Source organism: Sinohyriopsis cumingii, chromosome 1 (assembly GCF_028554795.1).
Source record: "Sinohyriopsis cumingii isolate HCF-2022 chromosome 1, ASM2855479v2, whole genome shotgun sequence".
In the NCBI taxonomy this organism is placed as follows: domain Eukaryota; kingdom Metazoa; phylum Mollusca; class Bivalvia; order Unionida; family Unionidae; genus Sinohyriopsis; species Sinohyriopsis cumingii.
Window position 1 is genome coordinate 108754784 of NC_142961.1, and position 25972 is coordinate 108780755.

Here is a 25972-nt window from a genome sequence, read left to right on the forward strand (position 1 = left end):
TTTTGACCATCAAAATGGCCTCAATGATTTCTGTTTGCAAATTATTGCATCATATTCTTTTCAAGCTGAAATTAAGTGCTGTCTTTCCTTGTCTTACCTGCTACTGTACAGACCCTTAAATGGGTAATTGTACTAAATTGCGTTCTGTCTTTCTAAATCTTCCCTACTACTTTAGAAACCCTTAAATTGTGTTCCATTCACATTTGTATTTCACCTGTCATTAAGATGTTAGTGTTAGGACTGGTTGGCCTAGTGTCAGGATAATGTTACTGGGTGGGACATCATGCTACATGTCTGCGGCTTGATGCCCCAGTGCTAGACATCACTATAAACTGCCACATTGCAGACATTGTAGTGATATGACTGAACAATTGTTAAAGCTGCATTAAAAATCCAAATCACAAACACACACTAATTTGTGTTGTCTTTCTAGATCTTACCTACTATTGTACAAACCCTTAAAAGGGTAATTGTACTAAATTGTGTTCTGCCTTTCTAGCTCTTACCTACTACTATACAGACCCTTAAGTCGTGTTCCTTTCACATTTGTATTTCACCTATCATCTCATTGTTTCTCATTTATGGTCTCAGAAATGCATTCAGATTTTACGTTTGTTGAATTCTTCTGTTGTTGGAGTGGAAAGGAAAGAAATGGAATTTGTGGGGGGGGGGTCTGTATTTTGACTGTAGAGAGAAATAAAATTGCTTTGTAATTACTTATATTAAAAGTATGCTTAAATGAAATAGCAGATGCATAAAGTACAAAAATACCATTATATTTATGATAAATTAATATACAATTACAATTGCAACAGATGTAAAAAAATATATTTGGAGAGTATTTGTGAGCAAATTTTATTTTTTATTTTGCTTTATTTTCAAATAAAGATTGTTCGGATACAATCACCAATGATAATATCATCATGTCAGTGGGAGTCATTTGTTATGATTGTCTCAACAAGAACATCAGTGGCCTTATTATTTTATGTTTGTCTCAACAAGCTTATGAACACATTTCTCCATCAAATGCATTACCTGATCAAAATAACATTAAGAAATTGCTCTGCGACCTCCAATCCAGCCTTCCCTGAGGACAAGATAAATATGTCTCTCTGTCTGTATATTGTGTTTAATAAAGGGAAGTAACTCTTGCAAACTAACTACCCATATAGCCACTAGTCAACCACCCTTATCCTGGATGTTACCAATTTAAACATTTGTGTGCAAACGTGAACAGTGCCTTCAAAGAATTATAATTATAACTCAAGCTTAAACTGGTAACATCAGTAATACAGGAAGCTACCATAATGGGAACAAGGGAAGTTAATCTGCAAGAGTTGCTTCCCTTCAGATGTATGCCTTGTCAACAGGAAGAAATTTTTCAGGAAAGGCTGGATTCAGAGTTAGCAGAGATAAATTTCCTAATAAATGTATTAATATGATTGGTAAGTATTTTCAGAGAAACATGGTCTATTAAAAAGTTTTTTTCTAGTTTTTTAATGGAGCAATATGATTTCATTATTTTTGTTACATTTTAAGTAAAATTGTTACATAATTTTATTTTTTAGCTGTTGGAGTTTTTGCCAAAAGGATTGTTCAGGTTCGGACCCAGTTTGGACCATTTATGGCCCCAGTCTCCTCCAGGGTCAAGAAGGAAGTCAAGAAAAAAGAAGCTACCACAGTTTGGAAAAAGAAAAATGCCATGTATAAAGCACAAGAAACAACTACTCTTGTCAATGAAATGGGCACACATCCCAATGTTCATCAACAAGTCCAACAGATCCAGAGCTCAGAGCAGCAACAACAACAAATTTTTACACCTGAACAAATGCACCAACTACAGCTACAACACCATGCTAATCAACACCAGCAACAGTCACTAGAACACCAAAGTCATCATCAGCTTGGCCATAGAACACCACATCAGCAGCATCTTGAACACCAAATTCAACATCAGCAAGTGGAGCACCAGGCAGCGCAGATTCATCAGCTGCAGCACCAAACACAATTGCATCAACAACACCAACACCAACATTTTCATCACCAGCAGGTGCATATGGATAATCAGAACCAGAATGCAATGACAGCTGTGACAGTAGCACAAAGTTTGCTTGCTTCTGCAGCATTGGATGCAAACCTACATCACATCGTGGTCAGTGAGTTTGGCCAACCATTAGGATTCCCATCTCCGGAAAATACCATTCAGATATCCCAGGAGGCCTTGCAGACCCTCCAGAACCAATTTCAAGCAGGATTTGTACAAACAAGAGATGGTGTCGAGTTTCACACAGATGCTGAAACATTTACAGCTGCCATGAACAGCATGGTGGCCGTTCAGAACCAAGATGGAATGTCACTCCCAGTCACTATATCTATTCCCCAAGAAAGCATGGCCTCTGCAGTTAACAGTGTCACAGAAACGGAGAATCGGGATGTGGATGACTCGGGAGTCGGTGATATGTCCCAAGCAACTCAAAGCGACAATGCGGCCATAGAGATCGACATGGATGACCCCCAGGATGAAGTTCATGAACAGGACATGAAATGGGAACTGAAGGTCAGTTTGAGATGAATTGACTTATTGACTATATTCCACTACACACATATAAACTTTTGTGATTATTAGAATTTTCCCTTATTCTGAGCATAAATATCTTAGATACCTTAGAGCTCCAAAAATGTTATCAGTATCACACTGCCTTCGTCAACAACTACTGTTGATCATGTGAACTGTAATCGTGGCCATTTATTATTTATGCTTTGTGTTAGGGAAAAATTGTAATAATCATTAATTATCTAAAGCAACCTTTTGAGTTATATAGATTTTTGACTCGCATGAATGGTAAGAGATTGTTATTTTTTATGTCTTGCCTGGTCAGTGAACTTGAATGTGAGTGACAACTGGGTATTTGATTGAGGTGTTCTTGCATCTGATTGGATGAGCTTGCTACCATTCTAAAAGCATCATTTCTGATCAGACTTGGCATATATATATATATATATATATATATATATATATATATATATATGTGTGTGTGTGTGTGTGTGTGTGTGTATGAATATATATATATATATTGTGTGCAGGATCTGCACATTAGTAAGGTAAGTGATGTTAGGCCATCTTTATCCCTTTTCTTCTTGCCACAGATATGTCAGCAAAGTTAAGAACACTGAAGGCAATGAGATTCACTAAGTTTTAAAAAATAGACATCATACAGTTTGTTATTGGCAACAAAAAATTACTCAGTCTAGCAAAAGTTGCCTATTAAACAGACTATATAACCGATGCATAATTCTACACACAAAAAAGTAAATTTCTGTTTAGTTCACATTCATGGTTAGGTACTTTCACCTTTTCCATAACCTTCAGAAAACAATGATGTGTTTGCGGCAAAGTGGTTTAGGTGTTGATCAGAAGAAACTGAAGGTTAAGGCTCCTCACCTGAATCTGAGGACAAGTAATATGTTGAGATACAGTTCTGAGAAATCCATACTGAATTTCATTGGTTGATTTGAGGTTGCAGCAGATAACAACTGCTGACAGTTCTGTCTGACAGTTCTATTTGTACTATTAAAAATAAGCTTTTGTAATTCATTTTTAATTTGCTTTAATAAATCATTTATTATTTCATCTTCCATGTTACTCAGTCAATTTCCACTCTGAATGTCTAATTGATAAAATTATTAGCGCTTAGCAACCTAAAATTCAAAATAGCCACTGAAGTTTTCAAGTTAAGTCACCCAATGGCTAGTAATGCTACTCTAATTTGACAGGTACCTAGAGTACTTCTGTCATTTAATGTAACCTTCATGTGTTGCAGTGCAGTAAAACACCAACAAAATCAAACCTTTTTGCAATTAGGGATTGACCATTTAATTTTCTGTAGGGAGGGCCTGGGCTTTTTTATTTAAATGTCTGGTCCGCAAATAACCTGAAAAAATATACTCTATCTATAGTTTGTGTAGAGAAAAATTCTTCAGATTAAGTCCAAAAAAATTCTTATTGAAAATTAAATCCCAGTCTGACCATGACCATCCCTGAAAATAACATTTAATTATCAGTCCTTGAGTTGGCAGTCTACTGGTAATTGATTGACTTGAACTCCCAGAATGTCAGCAACAATAACTTTATTCCCAGCTTTGCACGTTGACTTTTTTCCTGTGTACTATATCAAGGAACTGGCCCTCCGTAAGGATCCATAATTTCCTGTTCTTTTATATATTTTCATTGGAAATTATTCATACTTAAAAATATATGTATGCATTGATAATATTCAATAGTGCCCAACGTGGAAAAGTATGGTGCCCAATCTGAGACCCTATACTGAGATTGGGTTCAATGTCATTTGTTCTACTTTTGATTTCAAGCAAGCAGTATGACTCTGATTTGCAGGTGCCTTGTTAGTTTGAGTCTCTGATGTCACCCTGCAAGTCAGCAACATTAGATCCAATTGCCTATTGAATAGTAAACATTTTGCCACCCTAAACATGGGGTACTGTTTTGCCAGATACATTTTTTATCCAGAATCTGGAACTGGATGGGTGGAATAGGTCATTTGTTTCATTATTACGTTTGTTTCAACTTGCTGATTTATGTGACTTGTCACTCATTCATTTAGTACTATTCCATGATATTTGTCCCTTACAAATGACATCTCCCATTTAATAACAGCTATACTTGTAGACAGAGGTTACATGGGTGAAGGTATGTATAGTAATTGCTAATTATAAAGACAAAGAATTAAGCTAAAAATTCATATATTTCTGTATGGGGGAAACCACATAATTATTTTCAGGGGTGGGGGCAAATATGTAGTGGTCAGCCGTCATGTTTTATGGATGTAGGCCAAAACATGTTTAGATGTGGAATTGGGGGGCGGGGGGTCCAGTTCCCTATATCCTTGGCCACTTTGTACAGGTGTACATGTTTCTGTGGATCCTTGGGGTATAAAATATATGTGGGCAAACTCCAACCCCAGTGTTTGGCAAGAGAATTTTGGACCTTTCAGTTAGCAATTGGTTCGGCTGTCATCCCTCGGTGTAGTGATGTCAGAGACTTGTACTAGGGCACAATGTGATGCATTATCTGTGCCTATGCTTCTTTGCAGTGGGATGTGTGTCCTTCATGCATAATGATGAAATATGTTTTTCTGACAGGTATTTAGAGATGAAAGCTATGTAGAGAGTCTTGATTTTAGTGATGAGGATAAGTGTAATTGGATGATGTTTGTTCGGCCAGCAAGGACCTTCAAGGAACAGAATCTCATCGCTACTCAGCAGGAAGGAAAACTATTCTTCATCACCACAAAGGTACTATTACTTCTTATACCTTGCATTGTTATTACTTTTTGTGTAAAAATAGTTTTTATGAACAGAAAGTATTTTTTATTACAAGTTTGTTATCACTGTTCCTTCTAAACAACTTTGAGGATTGCCATAAAACGTTATGCACATGTTCATGCCAAGGTCAGGTTGGTCCTAAATGGAAATGGCATCAATATGTATTATTTTTGCCCAGAGATTTGTCCCATGATGATGCTGATGTGTACTTTGATCATAATGGCTTCTCTATGATATGTAGTTTATGATATGAAAATGGTGACAATCAGTGGCTGCCATGCTGGCAGTTTTTTTACCATCTTATGTTACCATTCCTTCTCTGTTATTGATAGAGTTGTCACTGAAAGACTTCTTACGTGTAGTAGGACCTGTTTCAAAATTGTGAAAATTAGATCTCCAGTGAGGCCACCATGGTCACCACATGAAAAATCTTATTATTGCTACTTCTGAAAGGATGGTCATAGCGGTGTGGGACTTTTCACTCAAATATGTTTTATGATATATATTTCGTTTTAAATAAAACTGGTGCTGATGAATCATATTGTGTATAGCAGTGTAGAAAACCTTGATATAGCCCCAATGCTGCTGTTTTTCATCAATTTCACCATTCTTTCAGTCTAACTAAAACTTGGAAGGAAGGAAAAGATTTGTTAAAAATGCTGTCTGACAAACCATTATTTGAAATAATCAAGATGTTGGGTTTAAACAACATTAACATATTCAATTTAGAATTAAGAGGTGCCACCACTTCAATCAGTCAATGAAGTCACCAGTAATTAATTTCTTGTTTTTGAGTGTTCTTAAAGTAGAGATGTGATACAGTCAACAAAATCTGTTTGGTTCTAATCTAATAAAAACATTCACATATGGAGGGCAAATTGGTTTGAGAGAGAGTGAAGATTTTTTAAGCAGATTGGAGTGGAAAAAGTGTACATTCACTAAAATTAAATGCTAGGTCAAGTACTGGATAAAATCAAATGACAAATGAGAATTGCATATTACATAAGGCTCACTTGTCGTATCCAGCATAGTGTGGTGTTGGCCTCATGTTTACAATGGTGACATCATCAAATCTTATGTTCCAGCTTTCGAAATTTTCGGGACCCATGAATGTTGCTGATCAACATCAGATTAATTTGCACACATGTGAAAAATGGCTGGGTCTCTTATTTTGAGGGAAAAATGACATGGCTTATTATGTGATTAAATGTAAATGTTATCTTGTTTAAATGGAACCTATCACATTTTAGGACCAATATCTTTCAGTATTCAGTATTATTCAGATGGTTTGGCATATTTGTCTTTTTACGTGTAATGGTGGCAATTTGGCATTAACATGTGGTCATATTGACATTGTTTTGTTTTTTTTAAAGACCTTTTACAATGTATACTTGGTTCTAAAGGAAAATTGTACTTTTCAAACCTCCATTTTAATGGCTTTGATGGCTATCTTTAAAATCATGTTACCACTACTTCTGAAGAATGGTTAGTTGTACAAACATGGGGTTTTCACAAAAAGACTTCACACAATATGTGCAGAATACAAAGTATATTGTCTGTATTTCACATAATTTGGTGGAAGGTGATGTCAAGTGTAGTTCACTGAACTATGCCTGTAAAATCTCCTGTCTCAAGCAGTATTTCTCTTGCCAGGTCTAACATTCACTCAGCTACACTTAATCGATTGTACCTGGCCAGTTTGTGGATTAGTTCAGTATTGTAAAAGGGCTTACTGCAGGTGTAACATAATGGTGATCTCCAAAGGCAATCAGATATTTGGAATAGCAGTACAAATCAATTCAAACAACCAGTTTTTTTAAATGAAAATCTCAGCATTTGTCTTTTGTCTGTCAGGTTAGAGTGCACTGTCATTGCTGGCTGATAGTGTGAAGTATTTTCAAGAATTATTACAGCGACAAAAGAGACTGAATTTCTTTCTCGGAAAAAAATTTAGGAAATACGTAATTTAATATCAAATAATTATTTTTTTATTGAAAATAAGAGTACTAAATAAAATAAAGGTAAACATTAGGTGTAGACTAAACTAAAGGTAAACATTAGGTGTAGACTAAACTAAACTGACAGGAAGATCTTGAACATCAAGTTCCAAAGTACAGCTTCTTTCTGGTGAGCAAAGTAATTAAAGGTATTAGTCAGAGATTTTAGTACCATCCTAGATGTTACTAGTGCAGAGCAAACAATAACAAACAGAAATAAATTTCTACATTCCCAAAATCGAAAATGTCATGAAATTTGCAGAATTTTTTGTAAAAATTCCTAAAATGTGCAATATGAAAAATCTGTACAAATTTCATGAAATCTTGCTTTCCAAAACTTTGTTTTGATTGTGTTTAATTTTGATCTTGCAGCCGATTCCCTCCAATACAGAGCTGAAGGTGTGGTATGCCGCTGACTATGCCAAGCAGATGAACAAACCTCTCTTGGTTGAAGAAATAGAGGAAGAAGCAGGTAGAAAGTTGTTGACTTGTCCCTTTTATGTGCCATCTATAAAGCACAGGCAAGACACGGGAATCAATTTTCTGATGGTTTTGTCATCATCATAGGCACAGTCTTTTCTTCAGCTTTTCAAGAAAAGGGGTCGTTGTATGCATACTAGTCAGCACACAAAGTACAAGCTTGCAAACAGTATTGATCATGGCTGTGTTTTTTTTTTTTTCACCTTTCATGATGCAATGTTATTGTGTATTTGTGTTTTTTTTTCAAATTGTACTGTTAGACAAGGTGCAGGTGCATGGCCAGAAGAACAAACACTGAAGATTTTGTTTCTGTGAATCTTTTCAATGTGTAGTCAAAAAACACGATGGGGGTATTTATCTTGGAGGGTTCTACCCTCTGAATGGAAAAGTAGGTCACCATGACCAGTATTTCATGCTTTAGGTATTATGTTTAGTTTCTGCCTATGGCTTAGTTTCTCTAACAATGTTGTATACTCTGTCACAAACTTCAAAGGTACTTCTCATGACAGACAAAAGTATATGAGCTTGACTGACTTTCCTTGCTTTAACAACATAGCAGATTTCTTAGTTGTGCCATGGCAGAGCAGGTGAGCATCCATTCTTTGGAATTCTTGTTATTTTCATTTGGGCTCATGCATTAGTATTAGATAGAGTCACACCTGTCCTAATGGTCACCTTTCCTTTGTAGTCACCTGCTTTCTTCATCAGCTAGGACCACTCTGATGGCCTAGTGGTTCGAGTGAACTAACAGCTGCCTCTCTAGGCACTCAGCATTAAGAGTTTAGTGTTAGGACTGGTCGGCCTGGTGTCAGGATAATGTGACTGGGTGGGACATGATACTACATGTCTGTGGCATGATACCCCAGTACTAGACATCACTATAAACTGCCACACTGCAGACATTGTAGCAATATGACTGAAAAATTGTTTAGTAACCAAACAGTGGTTTCTCCTTACTTTTCAGCAGTCACTGGAACATATCTACACTACCTTTTAGTCCATGCAAACTTTTAGTCTTTGCTTTGTGGGACAGGAATTGTTTAGATAATTGAATATCTTCTGAACATATGTGCAACATTTCTTATCTTACTTGTACTCACCATACTCCAATCATATTGTCAATATAACTTAAAGGTGTCAGTATGTCAAATTTGACAGTGAGGCAGTTTTCATCATTAGTGCATAGGGTCATAGCAATTCTTTTGCTGGATAAGGGGAAAAGTAGTCATGCAGCAGAAATAGAAGTCTCTTTTTTGGCCAGTGTGACAGGTATAGTTATATATTTTCATATTTTTGATAATTAATGCCATCTCTGATGAAAAAAGTTCATCTTTGAGAAAAGAGATGAGTCATACATTAGGGTCACGGACAGATACATTTGATATATAAAACTTGTACATAAAAATGGGCAAAATTTGGGAATAGCTATGTACAGCTTCCCTATTTATCACAGACCTCAGACATAAGCCAGTCATCATTTGATCTCAGCAAGTTGAGAAAGTGTCTAATCCAGATAATACAAAATTGTGATTAGCTGTTTCGAGGCCGAGTTTGTACCATTTGGCTGACCAGAGAGTCAGTCCTTTGCTTTACAATCGTTTGTAAGCTGTAAATCAGTAATGAAGTCAGTGCTTTGTCTTGGTACGCAAATCAATGATTATTTTAAGTCTATGATGTTTTCATTGATAGGATGGATCAAAGTGATCAGGGCACAGTAATATTGTGGTGGAACATAAATTTGAAAAAGAACAAGATTATACATGTATTTTATGATTTTGTTGAATTGTGCATATAAAACAAATTTTGATAAAATAATAATGATAATAATAATAACAGAAGTCACCCATGTACAGAGGTCGATTTTGATTTTTTTTTTTTCTATGGGTTGCCACGTTTGACTGGTTTGGTTAATAATTTCATGTTGATCCATTTACCTAACACTAGATATTATGGAAGCATTAATCTTGGAGTCCATCTCATGGCTTGCAGTATAGATCATTAGGAGTTTATTTTTAACTCGGAGTTTGAGATCAAGCAGCAGAGAAGTAGGCAGTTAAAATTTAAATGGAAGCATTGATCTTGAGGAGTTAACTCACAGTTAGCAGATGAGAATCACTAGGGGAGTTACTGTATATTTAAGAGTCAGAAATTATATAGCAGAAGGGCAGACATCTGCATAGTTCTTTTTCTCCTCGCACTTAAGGATGAAAACACTTGTGCTGTGTTCCTCAGCTTGTCTTTGTATGCATGCATATAGACCTGCAACTGCTATACCTTTGCAAATAAAAACTGTAAACTTTGGTGTATGATATGAAAACTTTGTCTAATTTTGTATAATGGCTATTTTTTCCTTTCCAATTGGGCATTGATGAAGAGTTGTTATAGTTTGAGTTATGGACTGGAGAGTGGCTATGATATATTGGTTATGGACTGGAGAGGGGCTGTGGCTTAGGGCTTATGGACTAGAGAGTGGCAATGATATATGGGTTATGGGCTGGAGAATGGCTATGGCTTAAGGGTTATGGACTGGAGAGTGACTGTGGCTTAGGGGTCATGGACTGGAGAGTGGCTGTGGCTTAGGGCTTATGGACTAGAGAGTGGCAATGATATATGGGTTATGGGCTGGAGAGTGGCTGTGGCTTAGGGGTCATGGACTGGAGAGTGGCTACAGTTTATGGGTTATGGACTGGATAGTAGTAATGATTTATGAGTTATGGCCTGGAAAGTGTTTGTTATTTATGGACTATGGACTGGATAGTGAACCTGATTTATAGATTATGGACTAGAGAGTGGCCATGATTTATGGGTTATGGACTGGAGAGTGACCATGATTTATAGATTATGGACTGAAGAGTGACCATGATTTATAGATTATGGACTAGAGAGTGGCCATGATTTATGGGTTATGGATCGGAGAGTGACCATGATTCATATCTTATGGACTTAATAATGGTTACAATTTATGGATTATGGACTAGAGAGTGGCCATGATTTATGGGTTATGGACTGGAGAAGGACCATGATTTATGGGTTATGGACTGGAGAGTGACCATGATTTATGGGTTAGAGTGACCATGAATTGTGGGTTATGGACTGGAGTTGGGCCATACACAGATATGCTTAGACCAAAGTTTATTACTTTGCTGGCATAGCTGGAAGATATTTTATATATGTGACAGATTTTAGGTTAACTCCGGATCACACTGCTGGAGATGAGGGAAGGGTATATACCAAGCCATTTATAGGAAGCTGCAGTGGATTTTTGGTAGATCACTGGACTCATAATCCCAGTATTGCTGGCATAGCACCCACCAAGGCCAGCCTAGATAAGTTGCGTCAGTGTGACTTTGATAAAAGCACTTAGCTTCCATTTCATTGGTATAATAGAGCCAATATCGTATAAATAGTGTCATTAAAATCAATGAACTGACCATTAAAACCAATCAGCTGACCATTAAAATCGATCAAGTTTTCACCTCATAGAAAGATCTCATTTGTATTCATAAAGGAAGACTTAATGATGTTAATACTATTGTTTATTATTTAAGGAAGAATTTTTAAGGTTAGACTGTTTTCCATGTGATTCATTTCAGAAATTTCATTTGAAAACAGCACATGTTAATGGGACCCTTTTCGTTAAAAAATCTGTATTGTGTTCAGCTGTGCTTCGAGTGAACTAAAAAAATTACTGTAAAATGTGATCTCTTATTTTCAGATAATATGGAAGTAGACAGAGAAACTTAGAAAGTAATAAAGTTAAAGAAAACTACAATAAATACTTTGGTTTTATCAGCAATGAAGTATGAACCATAATGAAAAGTATCACAATCCAAATTTTTTAAAAAAATTAATATATATTTATTCACAGCTTCAAAGTCTAAAAGTCTCCAGCACTTTACATGGAAAAGGTTCATTTACAAGAAAAATATATACTAGTCCAGCTTTCAAATTATTAAGGACAGAGGTATTTATTGGAGAGCGATCCTTACTTCTAGAACTTTTGATTTGTTTCTTCTGCATGCTTGTACACTTACATTTGTTATTAAAATATTGCGCTCATTTTAAATATACATTTATTTTCACATTTGCCCTAGTTATCCAGATTCTCTAGTACCATTTATAATTTGGATCGAACTGCAGACCTAGAAATCATCACATAATGCACTGGCACATCTGGGTACTTGCAGTTTGTAAGGAGAAGTTGGTAGAACGGATAACATAGACCCTGATCTGCCAGCACGTTATATGTGGCTTCAAATGTCAATGAAAGTTTCACAAATTTATTATGTCCCTAAAGTTTGGAAAGTTTGAGTTTTGTCAGGATGTTGTTAGTTACTGTACCTTAGTGTTCTTTTCTTCTTGCAGGTGGAAGTAGCTGGAGTTGTTCTGTATGTAATGGAACATTTCCCAGCTTCATTGACCTGGAGAGTCATGACTGCATCAGCAAGCCGTCTGCACGACGTGTGAGTGGACGTCGAAAAGGCAGGCCTCGCAAGTATGTGAAACCTACAAAGACTTGGAGGCAGAAATTAGAAAAGAGCCGACTGAAAGAATCCTTTACACAGCAGAAAAAAGAAGGACTCAGAAAAAGGGGAAGACCTAGAACAAGGCCTTTGGCACCTCCTCCACCACCCGAAAAAGAGGAAAAACTAGAAGAAAGTCCAAACGAGGTTGAAGAACCTGAAGAATTTAAAGAAGTTAAACCAGCTAAAGAACTTAAGCCACCAAAGGAAAAGAAAAAGAGGGGACCTAAAAAGACACGAGATCCTTACCAATGTCCTCATTGTGAAGAGAAGTTTGTAGCTGAAGCTGCCTATTATATTCATGTGTATCAACACACAGGTGTCAAACCTTTCATTTGTGAAGTTGAAGGTTGTAACAAGGGATTTATGTCCAAGTTCAAGTTGGAACGCCATAGTCTAATTCATACAAGTCCTCGACACCACAAGTGTCCCTATTGTGACAAGTCTTTTAATCGCAAGGACCATTTGAAGAACCATCTCATTACTCATGACCCGAACAAAAAGATCTGGAAATGTGAACTCTGTGGTAAGGAATATTCATACAACTTTTCATACAGGACTCACATGGCTTTCCACGCTGCAGAATCGGGACAAACTCTTGTATGTCAGATCTGTAAAAAGGAAGCTATGACAAAAGAGGAACTCTTGTTTCATTTAAAAATTCATACTGGTGCTCGCGCTGCAAAAAGCCTTACGGAAAAAACTCACCAGTGTTTTGAATGTGGTAAGAAATTTTTTACACGGAAAGATGTCAAAAGACATATGATAACGCATACCAAGAAAAAGGATTTTCTCTGTCAGTATTGCCCACAGAGGTTTGGTCGCAAGGATCATCTGACCAGGCATTTACGCACATCGCACACAGGAGATAATACTCACACTAGACACAGACGAAGCCATGGGGAGGGAATTGTACGCAAACGTGAAAAACACCAACTTTATGAGAAACTAGATCCAACAATGGTAGCGATTCAAACTCCTGTCCCAACCTCAGAAGAGGAACAGGTTCTTGCAGCGGCAACTTCAATGGCTTCTCAAGTCCTGCATAACCTATCATATGTCTCGGGCAATGTTCTCCAGCCACATGTCAATACAAGGGAGATTCAGATCTCGACCCTATATGATACTACAAATGCCCAAACCATTCCAAATATTGCCAGCTTACAGGCTCCACCAGGCATGCCTACAGTTCACACGTCCAGTGGTCCAACTCATTATACCATAAATGAGAAGTACATTTTGACTCCACAGAACACAACCATTCGACAAAATGTGGACCAAACAATGGATTACAGGAACATCACACATGCCACACCTGTCGCTAATATGTACATTAACCCTGCCACTGGCCAACAGCATCAGGTGATGATAAATAAGGAGCAACCTAACATAGACTTGACTCGGTCAAACGGTGTGCTTCAGTCGGCTGAATACCAGCAGCAACGAGATCAGAATACAAGAACCTCAGTACTTCATACTTCAGATCCTCGTCAGAATCAGACCTTCTCCACACTTCTTGGCTACATGGAAACGTTACGGTTTTTGGAAAACCTTCCAACTAATAATACCCAAACCATTCCAATGCAGCAGATACAGACAGTGGATGTGTCACAAGCCGCTCTTCATGCTGGGAACATGCTGCCTGTAACAGCCTACTCCTCTGCAGCCACATCTGTGCAAAATATAAATGAGTTAGCCAAGGCCATACCTATTACCCACACACATCATGTGACCTATCAGCATCAGCAAGGGACATAACTCATCACATAAAAGCACCACCAGTGGACATAAATACTGTTTCTCTATTTATCTAACAAATATAGGAACACAGATATTACCTTTCAAGTTACCATCTCAAGTAAATTTATAGAAGGTTAAAACATACCTGATATGCAATAAAGGACATTGGGTAACAGATTCAATTTAATGCCAATATTGTGCTCTGAAAAGATTATTTTTGGGATAAATTTTATGAAATTATAGGAATCAGCACCTGCTAGATTTGTTCACTAGCCCAAAAACTAGTGTGGGATCAAAAATAACTTGTACCCAGGAGATTTTAGAAGTCCCAGAAAACCTAGTGCCTTGAAATTTGTGGTACATTCCACATGCAGATTACATGGTATCTTGTGATGGCAGCCATTGGCAATACTCTGTAGCCAATCACAGGACATGTAATTTAGCTCTGGTCATTAAGATGCTTGAATATTGCATTTGTATGCAAAAATCAAACATATACATGACCAGGAATATGATCAGTTGTAAACCTGAGATAGAAGTCAGAATTTTGTTTCAAGTTTTGTTATTTTTAGAGTTTCTTGCCCTAACTGGATGGATTGGGATTTATCTATTTCCTTTTCTTGTTGTCCTTGCTTTTTTGTTTTAAATATTTTTTTGTCACTGTTCCAATGGACTATCTATAAGCAAAATTTCACTAGTCACGCAACATGTTTCACAAGCCTTGGGCCAATGAAATTAAGCACATCATAGAAAGTACTCACAAATGATATAATGGAGAATAATCACATTAGATATAACAAAAGAGTTTGGTACCTTTGTCTATATTGGTAGCTCTTCACTTTGGAAAGTGCATTGTTTCTCCCAAATTGGTCAAGTTGAATAAAGTATATGTTGGATTTGTGTGCAGCAGGGGTATCAGAATTTGGTCATGTCTGTCCATTCATCCATCAATCCAAAGATGCACTTGCCATGGACAAACAGATTTATCTGGCATACTTGTACCCATATGTAGACCACTTGATCAAATTTCCAGATTAGTTACAGCAATTGTTATGGGGGTTTTTTTGTGCATATTTACAAACTTTTTGTCAAAGCTTATTAGTATGATTAATTAAAAATGATGAGTTAGAAAAATGAAATTTATTAGTGTTAATTGTATTCAAATTATTGAGCACATTAGATTTTCAGGCCATAAAAAGCAATATTTAGGTGCTTCTTTCCCATTTTTAAACTGTTTGAAGTTGGTCTTTTGTATCATTAAACTTGTTAGGGTGATTGGGCAAAAATTACATTAAGTTGACAATGAGATTTGGGAGGTTTATTTGTATTTTAAATAATTGACTAATATTGATTTTCAGACCATTGTAACTTTTTTTCTTCAATTATGAACATATTTTTTAAATGTTTGAACTTGGACATTTTTTATGTTTATAAAAAACTTAAATTCTTTTAAGATTCATTAAGCAAAAGCCGTTTGAGGTATACAGATGAAATTTTGTATGCACGTTGGTATTTGTAAATAGATGAAGTTATTTTTATGCCGTTATAGACATTTTTCAGATTTTTCTCAATATTTTTATGTTCCAAAATTTAAGTCTTTTCTATAGAGGGGGCAAATGTATTTACAAACAGAAATCTAATTTTGGCTGATTGACCAGTGGAGTTCAGTGCTAACTAGACATCATGCATGTGTAATGGTAAGTTTAAAGAAAGTCAGTGTTGTTCATGGTGAGGTATTGTAGCTCTTTATCACCCGCAAGGAATGCTGGGATTGAGAAATGTGCACTCAGCAGGAATATTTTTCTCCAAGTTTCAGCCAAAAAGATGATTGTGAGCTTATTACAAAAGGTATTACGTCAGATATGATGTATTGCTTCAGTTTTATGTAATGGCTTTATAAAATCGTACAAAGACTTTTCAAAAGGCATGCAAGATACTATCATCAGACTGCTTTACATTTACGTTTCCTATTCGTGCTGTATAATTTTGTGGATTTCATTATGCCCTCAAACCAGGAATTGTATGACCCTATGAAAAATCTTCACAAAACCAAAGAAATTTATACCCTTGAAAAGAATTAATTCCTATTAGATATTTTTGTTAAAGATAATGTCGAGTTGTGTTTTTTAACATTATCATAAAACAATTTACTTTTAGCCTTTGCTTTATATTTGTATTCTTGGCAGTCGTGTGTTTTTGGATCCAAGCATTGACATGCATTCACAAAATGTTCAGATTAAGGTAATGTCAAATAAACATTAAGTGGGGGCCCGGGGCGACTGAGTGGTCTAAAGCACATGCCTTTACAGATCACTGCCTTCTCACCTCTCTCCATGTGGGTTCAAGTCTTAGGCTCTTCCAATGTGGGTATGTGAGAAAACTTCCACTAGCTTCCCGTGGGTCAGTGTTACCAGGGTTTTCTCAGGTTCTTCCTCCACCAGTTATACTGGCTGCCATATATAACCTATCATGCATTCATAAATGGAGTTAAACCCAAAACAACAACAAGTTTAAGTGAAACTGTTTATTTATCCTGAGTCTATAATATAACACGAGTATTTGAATCAGCTGACAAATGATGCTGACTTGGTACAGAGTTAAAAGTTTGTGGTGCTATTTCTGGGTGAACTAGTTTGACAGTAAGGGCATACCAAACAAACTGTTTATAGCTGACTTAACAGAAATGTTGATTGTACACTATGTCACAACTAAAACGTTGAACACAAAAATAATAAAATATATTGTAATTACTTGGACACCCTTTCTATTTAAACCATCAAAATTATAGTGTTTAGAAAAATTAGTACATTTAATTCAAACAAGAAAACTATTTATTATTAGTTTCGAAATATATAAATGCATTAGATTAAATATTTAGAAGGAAACTTTTAATTGCAGTATCTAATTTTAGTATGTTTTCATGTTTTGCTCATATTTTCTCAGTTTATATCTAATCAATTATTGTAGTTTATAAACTTAGTATTAAATTCATCACCACAGAGTGTGAGTAGGGAATCATTTCCACTAGCCAGATTTCTGATATGTTAACTTGTTTACACCTTGGCAGGTTGAACAGATATTTCAGTTCTTTGTCCTAGCGACATCTGTTGGATTTCATGAGTTCCTCCCTTAGTATGTAATGCCAACTAACCAATGGTGTGTAACAGTGATGTGTTATGCATAGGCTGAAAATGGTGGGTGCAACTGACCTCAAAAAGATACTTTGTAAGTTTAACATCGAAACTATGAATACCTGCCAGAGAGAAGCAATTACAGTTGTGCTTGAGGTCAAGGATGTATTTGTGCAAACACAGATCGGCAGTGGAAAATTGCTTCTTTTATGAGTCTATTCCACTTGTTTGCTCCCTTTGTATCGATCTCATAGAAATAGTGTTCAGATTTGAAGAACTTGATTTTGATTGGATTTGGTGGCTTGCCACCACATCAAAATGAAATTCACAGGCCCAAAGCAATGAAATATCTTAACAATCAGCCAAGGTGTTGATAGGTTAACATATCAGAACTTTGACTAGTGAAGATGTACGAGATTGTAAACTCAAACAGACATTGTGACCAAGTTTCAAACTGCTGTATAATTTCTTGGGCACTACAGAGGCTATCATATTTGTTTTCAATGAAATTGTGCTGAAGGCTCATCATTCATATTATAAAACTGTTTTTTTTCCTGTTTAAAGCACATCTTGCCAAAATTTCCAGGGGAATCAGAGATTGACAACTGCAGAATGGCTTGAAATGAGCGGTGAGCTTTGACATGAGAATCAAACAAGAATCATCAGAATTTGCTGCATCCACGAACTTAGGACATTCATGAACTTAGGACCCTTGACGATACTTGTTGTAGTTGAAGAACAACTCATGAGCTCTGACATTTCTTATAAAAATTTGCCATGTATTTTTATCTTGAAAGATATTGATTTAAATAAAAAGTGTCTGTTTAAATGAGTTTCAGAAGTGTATTATGTATTTCACATTTTAATTTATAGAATTCAACAGTTATGAAATGGGAAGAATTTAGCTTTCGAGTACAAACGTAAGCATATCATTCAATTTTTAACAATTAAACCTTCAGTATTTTTTGTATATACATTTTAGACAACAAAAAAGAGTAGCTTGTGCTTTTTTTAAGAGAACATTGTTTTGTCTCGCCTGCAGAAGCATAAGGAGACATATGTTTCATTTTTCCAAAGGCAACAGAAGCAGTATCATCGATGTAAAAAGTTAACTTTTTTGCAAATCAGATGCAGAGAAACGTCATTGGAAAGATGCAGGCAAGACACCATATTCAATGGAACACTTGTTTCTATAGAAAAAAGTAATCTCCAGTGTTAAAACTACCTAATATTAACAGCTGTTATCTGGAGATTCTTATAAGCATTTATTATATAATGCTGTGAAATTTAAATGTATAGAATCGAAGGTACTGTCTGTACCTGCTTATAACTAAGGAGTGAGGGGCACGAACTGCAGACAAGATTAACACTGATCTCCAGTCACATAATGTGCCAGCAGATCAGGATCAGTGTTCTACTGATTTATTCCTATCATATTGCACAGACTCAGATCTGCAAGTGCATAATGTGATGGCACATCAGAAAAACGCAGTTTACAGGTATATTCAACTTACAGGTAAGTATACATGGTCTATCACTTCTTATTTTTAATGCATTTCATGGGAACAATACAAGTGTTGTGTGGTATAAATGAGGAAAGTGGTATGAATGATGAGTGTTTTAAGTGAGGAAAGTGGTATAAATAAGGAAAGTGTTATAAGTAACGTGTGGTATAAATAAGGAAAGTGTTTTAAGTGATAAGTGTTTAATTGAGGAAAGTGTTATTAGTGTGAGTATTATACATGAGAAAAGTGTTGTAAGTTTGATTACTTTATGTGAGGAAATTGTTATAAGTGCAGAAGCCTTTGGATAAGAGATATTCCAAGAAAGCCTTGTCATGACAGTGATAATCTCAGTTAATTTTGAATGAATTTTTATTTGTGTATGAATTTCTATGGATATTTTATTTTTACTGATTCACATAAGCTGTGGCTGAAAATTATAATACTTTGTGTAAGGAGATGATACAGAGTAAATGTAGTATTATTTATTTCTTCGCTCATTTTGAATTGCAGATTTTGGTTTTTAAATGGACCTTATAAGTTTCAGAAAGTAGAGTTGTTAACAAGATACCAAATTCAACATATTTTCTCATCATTACCCTTGATTATTTAATTCATTTGTCTTTCTGTCTCTAAATATTGAATGTATTCATTTTAATCAGTTATGATTAGGGTGATGGTAGGATTAGGGTTTTTGCTTTTTCATAATATTAAATGTGTTTAAGCTATACATTTTGTTTGAATTACTGCATAAGTGTTAATCTGGACCCTTTATACCTATGATCTGTATTTATTGTTGATGACCCTGCCAAGGTCAAATTACACTTTCATTTTACTGGATAACATGAAATGGGGTGGAGCTTTGCTGTATGCTAACATCCAAAACCTGGAAGTTGCGGCACAGTTTTAGGCTTCACCTCCCAAGTTAATGTAAATTAAGCAGTTTAAATCAGTTTCATTAAAGGAAATTTCAACAGCCCATACTATGCCTTAATTAGCACTGCTAAATGCTATTAAAGGGAACTGTATAATCTTTTAGGAAGATAAAGTTACTGTACATGCTTGTACGTTAAGCTGAACTGCAAACTAAGCACACCCAGATCATCTGTTTCATAATGAACTGGCAGATCAGGATCTATATAAATTGTTAGGAATAATCAGTAGAAAAAACAAAAACATAGACCTTGTTCTGCTGGTTCTTTATGCGATGGCAGATCATTGTCTGCATTATTTACAGATGGCTTGATTTATAAGTGAGTGTATTTGGTAATTGTTTTATCTGTTGTGGATTGATTCATGTGATGTTTATAAGCTACATGCTACTGCTACGTTATCAGATTTCAGATACATTAGTGAAAAATAAATTTTCTATGTGCTGAGCAACAATTAAAAATTAGTTGATCAGTGTGAAATGCACTATATTTTATAAGCTACCCATTTTTATGGAATTTGCAGTTGCTACAAAGCACTGATTTAACAGTCCATCAGTGATCCATCTTTGTGGTGAGATAGGAAATACCTTTATCACATGCATATCCACAAATTATCCTTTATTCTTGCATAAAAATCGTATCCAACTGCAAACAGAACAGACCCAAATCTGGGTCTCTGCAGTCTTTTAGGAGTAATCAGTACAGCAAGCAACATAGTCACTGATTTGCACACACATTATGTGATGGCATATCAGGGTCTGTGTTATTTGTAGCTGAGCCCTGTTTAAAAGCAAGCATATATGGTACTTCACTAATGAAAATGTCATTTTTCAAAGCCATTGGAATTTCTTTCATCATTATGTTTTATCTGGAATATTTTCCAGGTAATTTTATTTTCACAATTCCACACCCATTATTTCTGTTGTCATAATAATTATATTTAAATTGGTTTTCAAATCTGTCTGTTAAATGTGTATTTAAATAGAGATCAGTTCAGTGCCTTCACCATCATAGTTTACAAATGGCACAGAAGTTATGTATATGCAGTGTTCCCTTGCTAAAAAAACACTCATATACTGCTGTCCCTTTTGTAACATGTAAAACACAAATCCCATTAAATTGGTCAAAGTTTGTTTATTGTTGCCATTTATTTATTTTACTGTTCATGGCTCATTAATATAAGGTGATTTACATCATTAAATACACTACTTTTAAATGCATAACCAGCTGTGTTGCAACATACCTTAGTATAAGGTACCCTCACTTATAATGCTGGGTACTTTATGGCTTCCATGGACAGTGTTACAAAGAGGAAACATTTTGTTACTTCTTAAGAATGTATGCATTTTACTCAGCTGTATAGATCATGCAATGCTTTGGTATGGTTTACTTCTTCATAATGGGCTAAAAATAAATTATATCCTGTGATTTATATCATGTTTCATGAACCTGTTTAGTATTTTAGATATTACACATGTAAAATATGTGTAATATACATTATCATGTGTCACGCCTAGTATAACATTCAGGATCTCTGAATGCAGTTCATGTTTTTCTACATGTATCTTGCTTTATTCGAGGTTTATTAAACAGAAGAAAAAAATCCTGACATATTTTTTGGTTTTTAGATAGAATCTTACATTTCACTTGTTTTAAAGGACATTTACAAATCCATTTTAACAAGTTGAATGCTTTTCATTTTTGGTAACCAGGCCAGTTTTACCAGTACAAGTCCTAAGTCTAGACTTGATATGTCTGATTAGTCAATTTTTTTAAAGTCAGACTTAAAGTTCAGCCAATCAAATCACTGGATGTTACACTTGAACTCAAGACTAGACAGTATTACTTGTCATAGTATTACCTGTCATAGTGACTACCTAATTCAAAATCCATGGTACTGTAATAGCACAACAACAAAAAATTTGTGATGCAATTTGACGTGATTTGTTTCTATATCTGTTTAATATCCTGTCTGTCATCAATGAATGCAGATATGAAGATTCTTGTATTTTATTTTTTAGAGAGTTATGGGCCTTGGAACAAACAATTTTACATTTTGCACAAAAATCATTTCAGAGGAATAACTACTTTTCCTGTTAGCTAGTTCCTGCCTGATTTGTTTAACAGCTTTAAATCTTCAGCATCTTGTGTCACTGCATTGGTCCCCCATTTTAAGGTGCACAGTTCCCCCCTCATGCAGTGCAAAGATTGCTGTACAAAAAGAATGACGTTCTTGAGAGGACCCAAAAAATAGTTAAAAATGAAAATGTATGAAACAGGACAAGAAAGCTTTTGTTAGATTTGGTCTGTTTTTGAAAGACCTTCAGAAAATAAAGTAGAGATCCTTATGATTGTGATAATGTTTATTTACAGAGTTATGCCCCTTTACAAGTTTTCGACTGATTATGTACTCGTAACTTCCATATGTTCTTTCTGGGTTACGACTACAGCAGGCCTGTTTTTTTTTTCTTTCTTCCCCTATTGTGTATTTCTATTTGTTTTATCTCTACTCATTAAGATATGTACTTTTATTATAGTAGTTCAAGATTTGAATTTTCTTTTATAATTACTATACTATAAAGTAGACACTTGCACAATAAAACTAGGTTTCTGTCTTGCAGTATATTCCCACCATTGTCAGTATAATTGGTCTGCAAGTAGCAGAAGATACCAACGCAAGTTAGCTATTTTTGCTCTGATCCCATTTTTTAAAGTACTAGAGTCATTGGACAATAACCAAATCATTACAAACTTGAATGGAATCTGCTTTTACCGTCTCAAGTATAAATGATGCATGGATTTATTTACTTATGAACAGAATTTTAATAAATCTGACATTTTTTAAGACTAAGTGTACTTGATTCAATGGTGCATAACATTAGTTATAAACTTTTTTAATTTTCTTGCTAAAAACATGAAGAAAGTGTAATGGCTGAATAGGAAAAAACCAGCAAAGCAACTGATGGATAATAATAATACATTTTTTCTTTAAATCATGTTTGCATACTGATGAGCCATTTTCATTCTTCTGAGATAGTGATTTTTCATTTGCCTTAATGTAGGGGCTTGGGGGAGGGGTAAATGCACCTAAACAGAGTTCGCATCCATGACTGTGTATGAGATCAAGCATCTACAGGTAAGTTTTACAAGCTGATCTGTACAGAACTGAGCCATAGTCCAATTTTGATCTTACAAATTGCCTGTAGAACTGGAGCTAGATGTTCTGATCCAGGGCTTTTTTACATTTGTTTGAGGCATCTAATATATGATAGTTGAAACTATGCCCTAACATTTTGCTCTTCTCCACAACAGGATTGAGACAACCATTGAGGTAGAGCTTTCAATTATCATGAATATGATTCAAATATGATTGAATCAGCAGAAATGCATAGACTTTTATTTAAAAAATCTTTGCCTGTTTTCTTCGAGCTATTTCTGAACTTTGTTTATGCTCATTTGTATCATTCATTAGTATAGCAAATCAAAGAGTTGTCAAGATATAATGAGATGTCCGTTCCTGGATTAACTGAGGCATTTCTCTATATTGTTAATTTGGATGTTGAATAGGATGACTGACATGCTGCCCTTAGGTACGTCGTAATCCTGAGGATGGCTTCTAGAAAGGGTCCTGTCTGCCTCAACTCTGAAGTTTCTATCTTTTAAAAATTTTGACATAAAGTTAGATTTATTAGGTCATTCATTATGCTCTACTTTTTCCATTTAAGCAATCTCCAAGTTGAAAAAGCTGGCAGCTTTATATTCTTTCTTTATAAAAGGTTCTCTAATAACAGCATCAAGTCTGACAAGAAGGTGTATTGTATTTCTCTGGCATCTGAATCCATATTGAACATCAGACTACTTAGTTGGATTCAAGATACTAAAGCAGTCGATAATTTATCATTTTTTCAATGGTTTTGCAAATACAGCGTGTTAATGCTACAAGATAAAAGCTGGAAACTAAGGCTGGTTTGGTCCTTTCCAGGTCTGGATACTGGTATCAACATTGCTTCTCGCCAAGACTGCATGAAGTTGCTAGTTTTCCAAATTTTATAAAAAATGTTTAGTAGTGCATTAGTGCCATCTCGGGTAAGTTTTGATAATGGATATCGTCTGATCCCATAGAATTGTCATGATAAAGAGATAGTATGTTTGAGAACAAAAATGTGCAGCAAATGAATGCTAGTTGTTACAGCACATCCGTTTGTCCACTCATCTGTTTTCTTTCAATTCTGCACAATTACTTGTAGTCCTGCAACATTTACAATTACCAAACTTTGTAATTAGTTTGTATTTGGGGTTAGGAAGTAGCCAATCAAAGTCAGAGGCAAATGGTAAAAGGTCAAGGTCACTGACTGAATGAGGAAAAATCATTTCTGTAGATTGACATTAGTTCTACATCACAGACTTAGACTAAATGTTGTGGATGGCTGCACTTGGAATAACAAAAAAGCCTTTAAGTTGTGATGGTCATGAGGTCAAGGTGACTGCAACTAAGAAGGAAAATGGTTTCCACACAATATTAGACCTTCACAATAGACCTAAACCAAACTTGTGGCTGGCTTTCTGTTTGGGTTGTATATATAAAAAAAGAAACCTGTTGATTTTGATGCCCAAGGCCAATGCAACTGACTACAGAAAAGCAAATAGTTTTCCATAATAACTTTAGCTTTGGATCATGTACCTTTACCAAAGTTTTTGGCAGATTTGTACTTATGGTAAGTATGAAGCCAATTTGGGGGGGATGGATGGTCACTATAATTTGAAAATAATGGGCTTTACAAAATGTCGTATGTTTCAGAGTGAGTTCTTTGACCAAATTTTGTGGATGGCTTGCACATATAAGAAAGTAACCTCAATGTTGGGGTCAAAAGGACATGGTAAGTCACAAAGACAATAATGGTTTCTGCACAGTTCAAAACCTCTTACCTTGACCAAAGGTCAAGATCATTGGTTAATAATTAGTCAACCATGTCATAGATGAGTGGGCATTCATAATCTGTTCTGCCAACCCATTAAGTTGTCGTAAAATATGTGGAACTATTTAAAACTGAACCCTTTAGGACCAAACATAATTCTCAGTTTTGAGGGGTCTTTAAGGTTCTTAATTTTAATATAAGAGTGATGATATTAGGTGTGTCTTCTTGAATTCAAGTAAAACATCCATAGCCACTAAAAAAAATTGAAAAAAAGGATACCTGTGACAGGATTTTGTTGTAATATATTTCTAACTTTTAGTGTACTCTGCATTAACGTTGGTTATTTATAGACCATTATCTAATCACTTGATCCAGATATCAGTTTTATAGAGATTTACTTCAGTGTAAAATGTATACACATTACAATAATATATTTTGGTTTGCGCAGTAGAAGAGTTATGATCTGACCAAGTTGAAATTAAAGAAGTAAAATTTTAGACCAGAAAAATGTTAAAAACTGAAAAGGTTGCTTCCTTGCTCTAGATAATTCATGGATCATTTGTAAATAATCCCATACTCAGACCTGTCACATGATCAAAGTTAGTCACTGATGAAGGCAGTGTGATATTGCCGAAAATTTTGAATTCTTAAGATATTTATGCTCTGAGTATGGAATTTGCTACTGATTAGTAGTATTTGTTTAAAGGGGATTCCGGTCATTAGAAGTCTCAGTTTATTAACTTCACAAGTTACCAATTCGAATAATGTAAATCTACTGCTCAGTCATATTCAAAGGTTCACTGACTGGACCCAATTAAAGATGCCTCATGATAACTCAGCTGTCAGTCAGCACAAAAGTTTAATTTTTCAGGAAAACAAATTTTGAACAAGCAGTTTAGTTGAACCAAGCATACTGAAGCAACTATTTGAATATAGAATACCTGTAAATCAATGCCAAGTTCCATCTGCCCTATAAATATTTCCACGCAGGTAAAGATCACCTGCTCAGTAGGACTAAAATAGTGTTTATTTCATTAATTTTCATTAATTTCATTATGCTAATTATAATTTTTAAAGTCAACAGGTTATAAGGACTAAAATTTGTGCAGATTCATAAACTTACCACTCACATGAGCAACCACTCCAGTGGCCTAGTGGTTAAAGTGTCCGCCCTGGTTGCGGGAGGTCGTGGGTTCATTCCCTGGCCGAGTCATACCAAAGACTTACAAAAATGGTACTAACAGCTGCCTCACTTGGCACTCAGCATTAAGGGGTGAGTGTTAGGACTCGTCGGCTTGGTGTCAGGATAATGTGACTGGGTGGGACATCATGCTAGATGTCTGCGGCATGATGCCCCAGTGCTAGACATCACTATAAACTGCCACACTGCAGACATCATAGCGATATGACC

The 25972-nt window shown here is 35.5% G+C and overlaps 1 protein-coding gene across 3 annotated transcripts in view; it reads left to right on the forward strand.

Moving 5' to 3' along the window:
• LOC149807570 (uncharacterized) overlaps window positions 1-21993 on the forward strand; it is a 37871-nt gene extending 15878 nt beyond the window's left edge. Inside the window, exons 4-8 of one of the 3 annotated variants that reach the window (XR_016422924.1) lie at window positions 1569-2557; window positions 5158-5310; window positions 7710-7809; window positions 12183-14198; window positions 17776-21993. Coding sequence is in view for 2 of the 3 variants with exons in the window: in XM_089967949.1 (XP_089824075.1) it covers window positions 1569-2557; window positions 5158-5310; window positions 7710-7809; window positions 12183-14031; window positions 17776-17851 (3167 nt within the window). In the remaining variant the exon portion in view is untranslated. The remainder of the gene's footprint in view (window positions 1-1568; window positions 2558-5157; window positions 5311-7709; window positions 7810-12182; window positions 14199-17775) is intronic. The other 2 variants (XM_089967949.1, XM_089967957.1) reach the window with 2 other exon arrangements.
• The last annotated feature ends 3979 nt before the right edge of the window (window positions 21994-25972 follow it).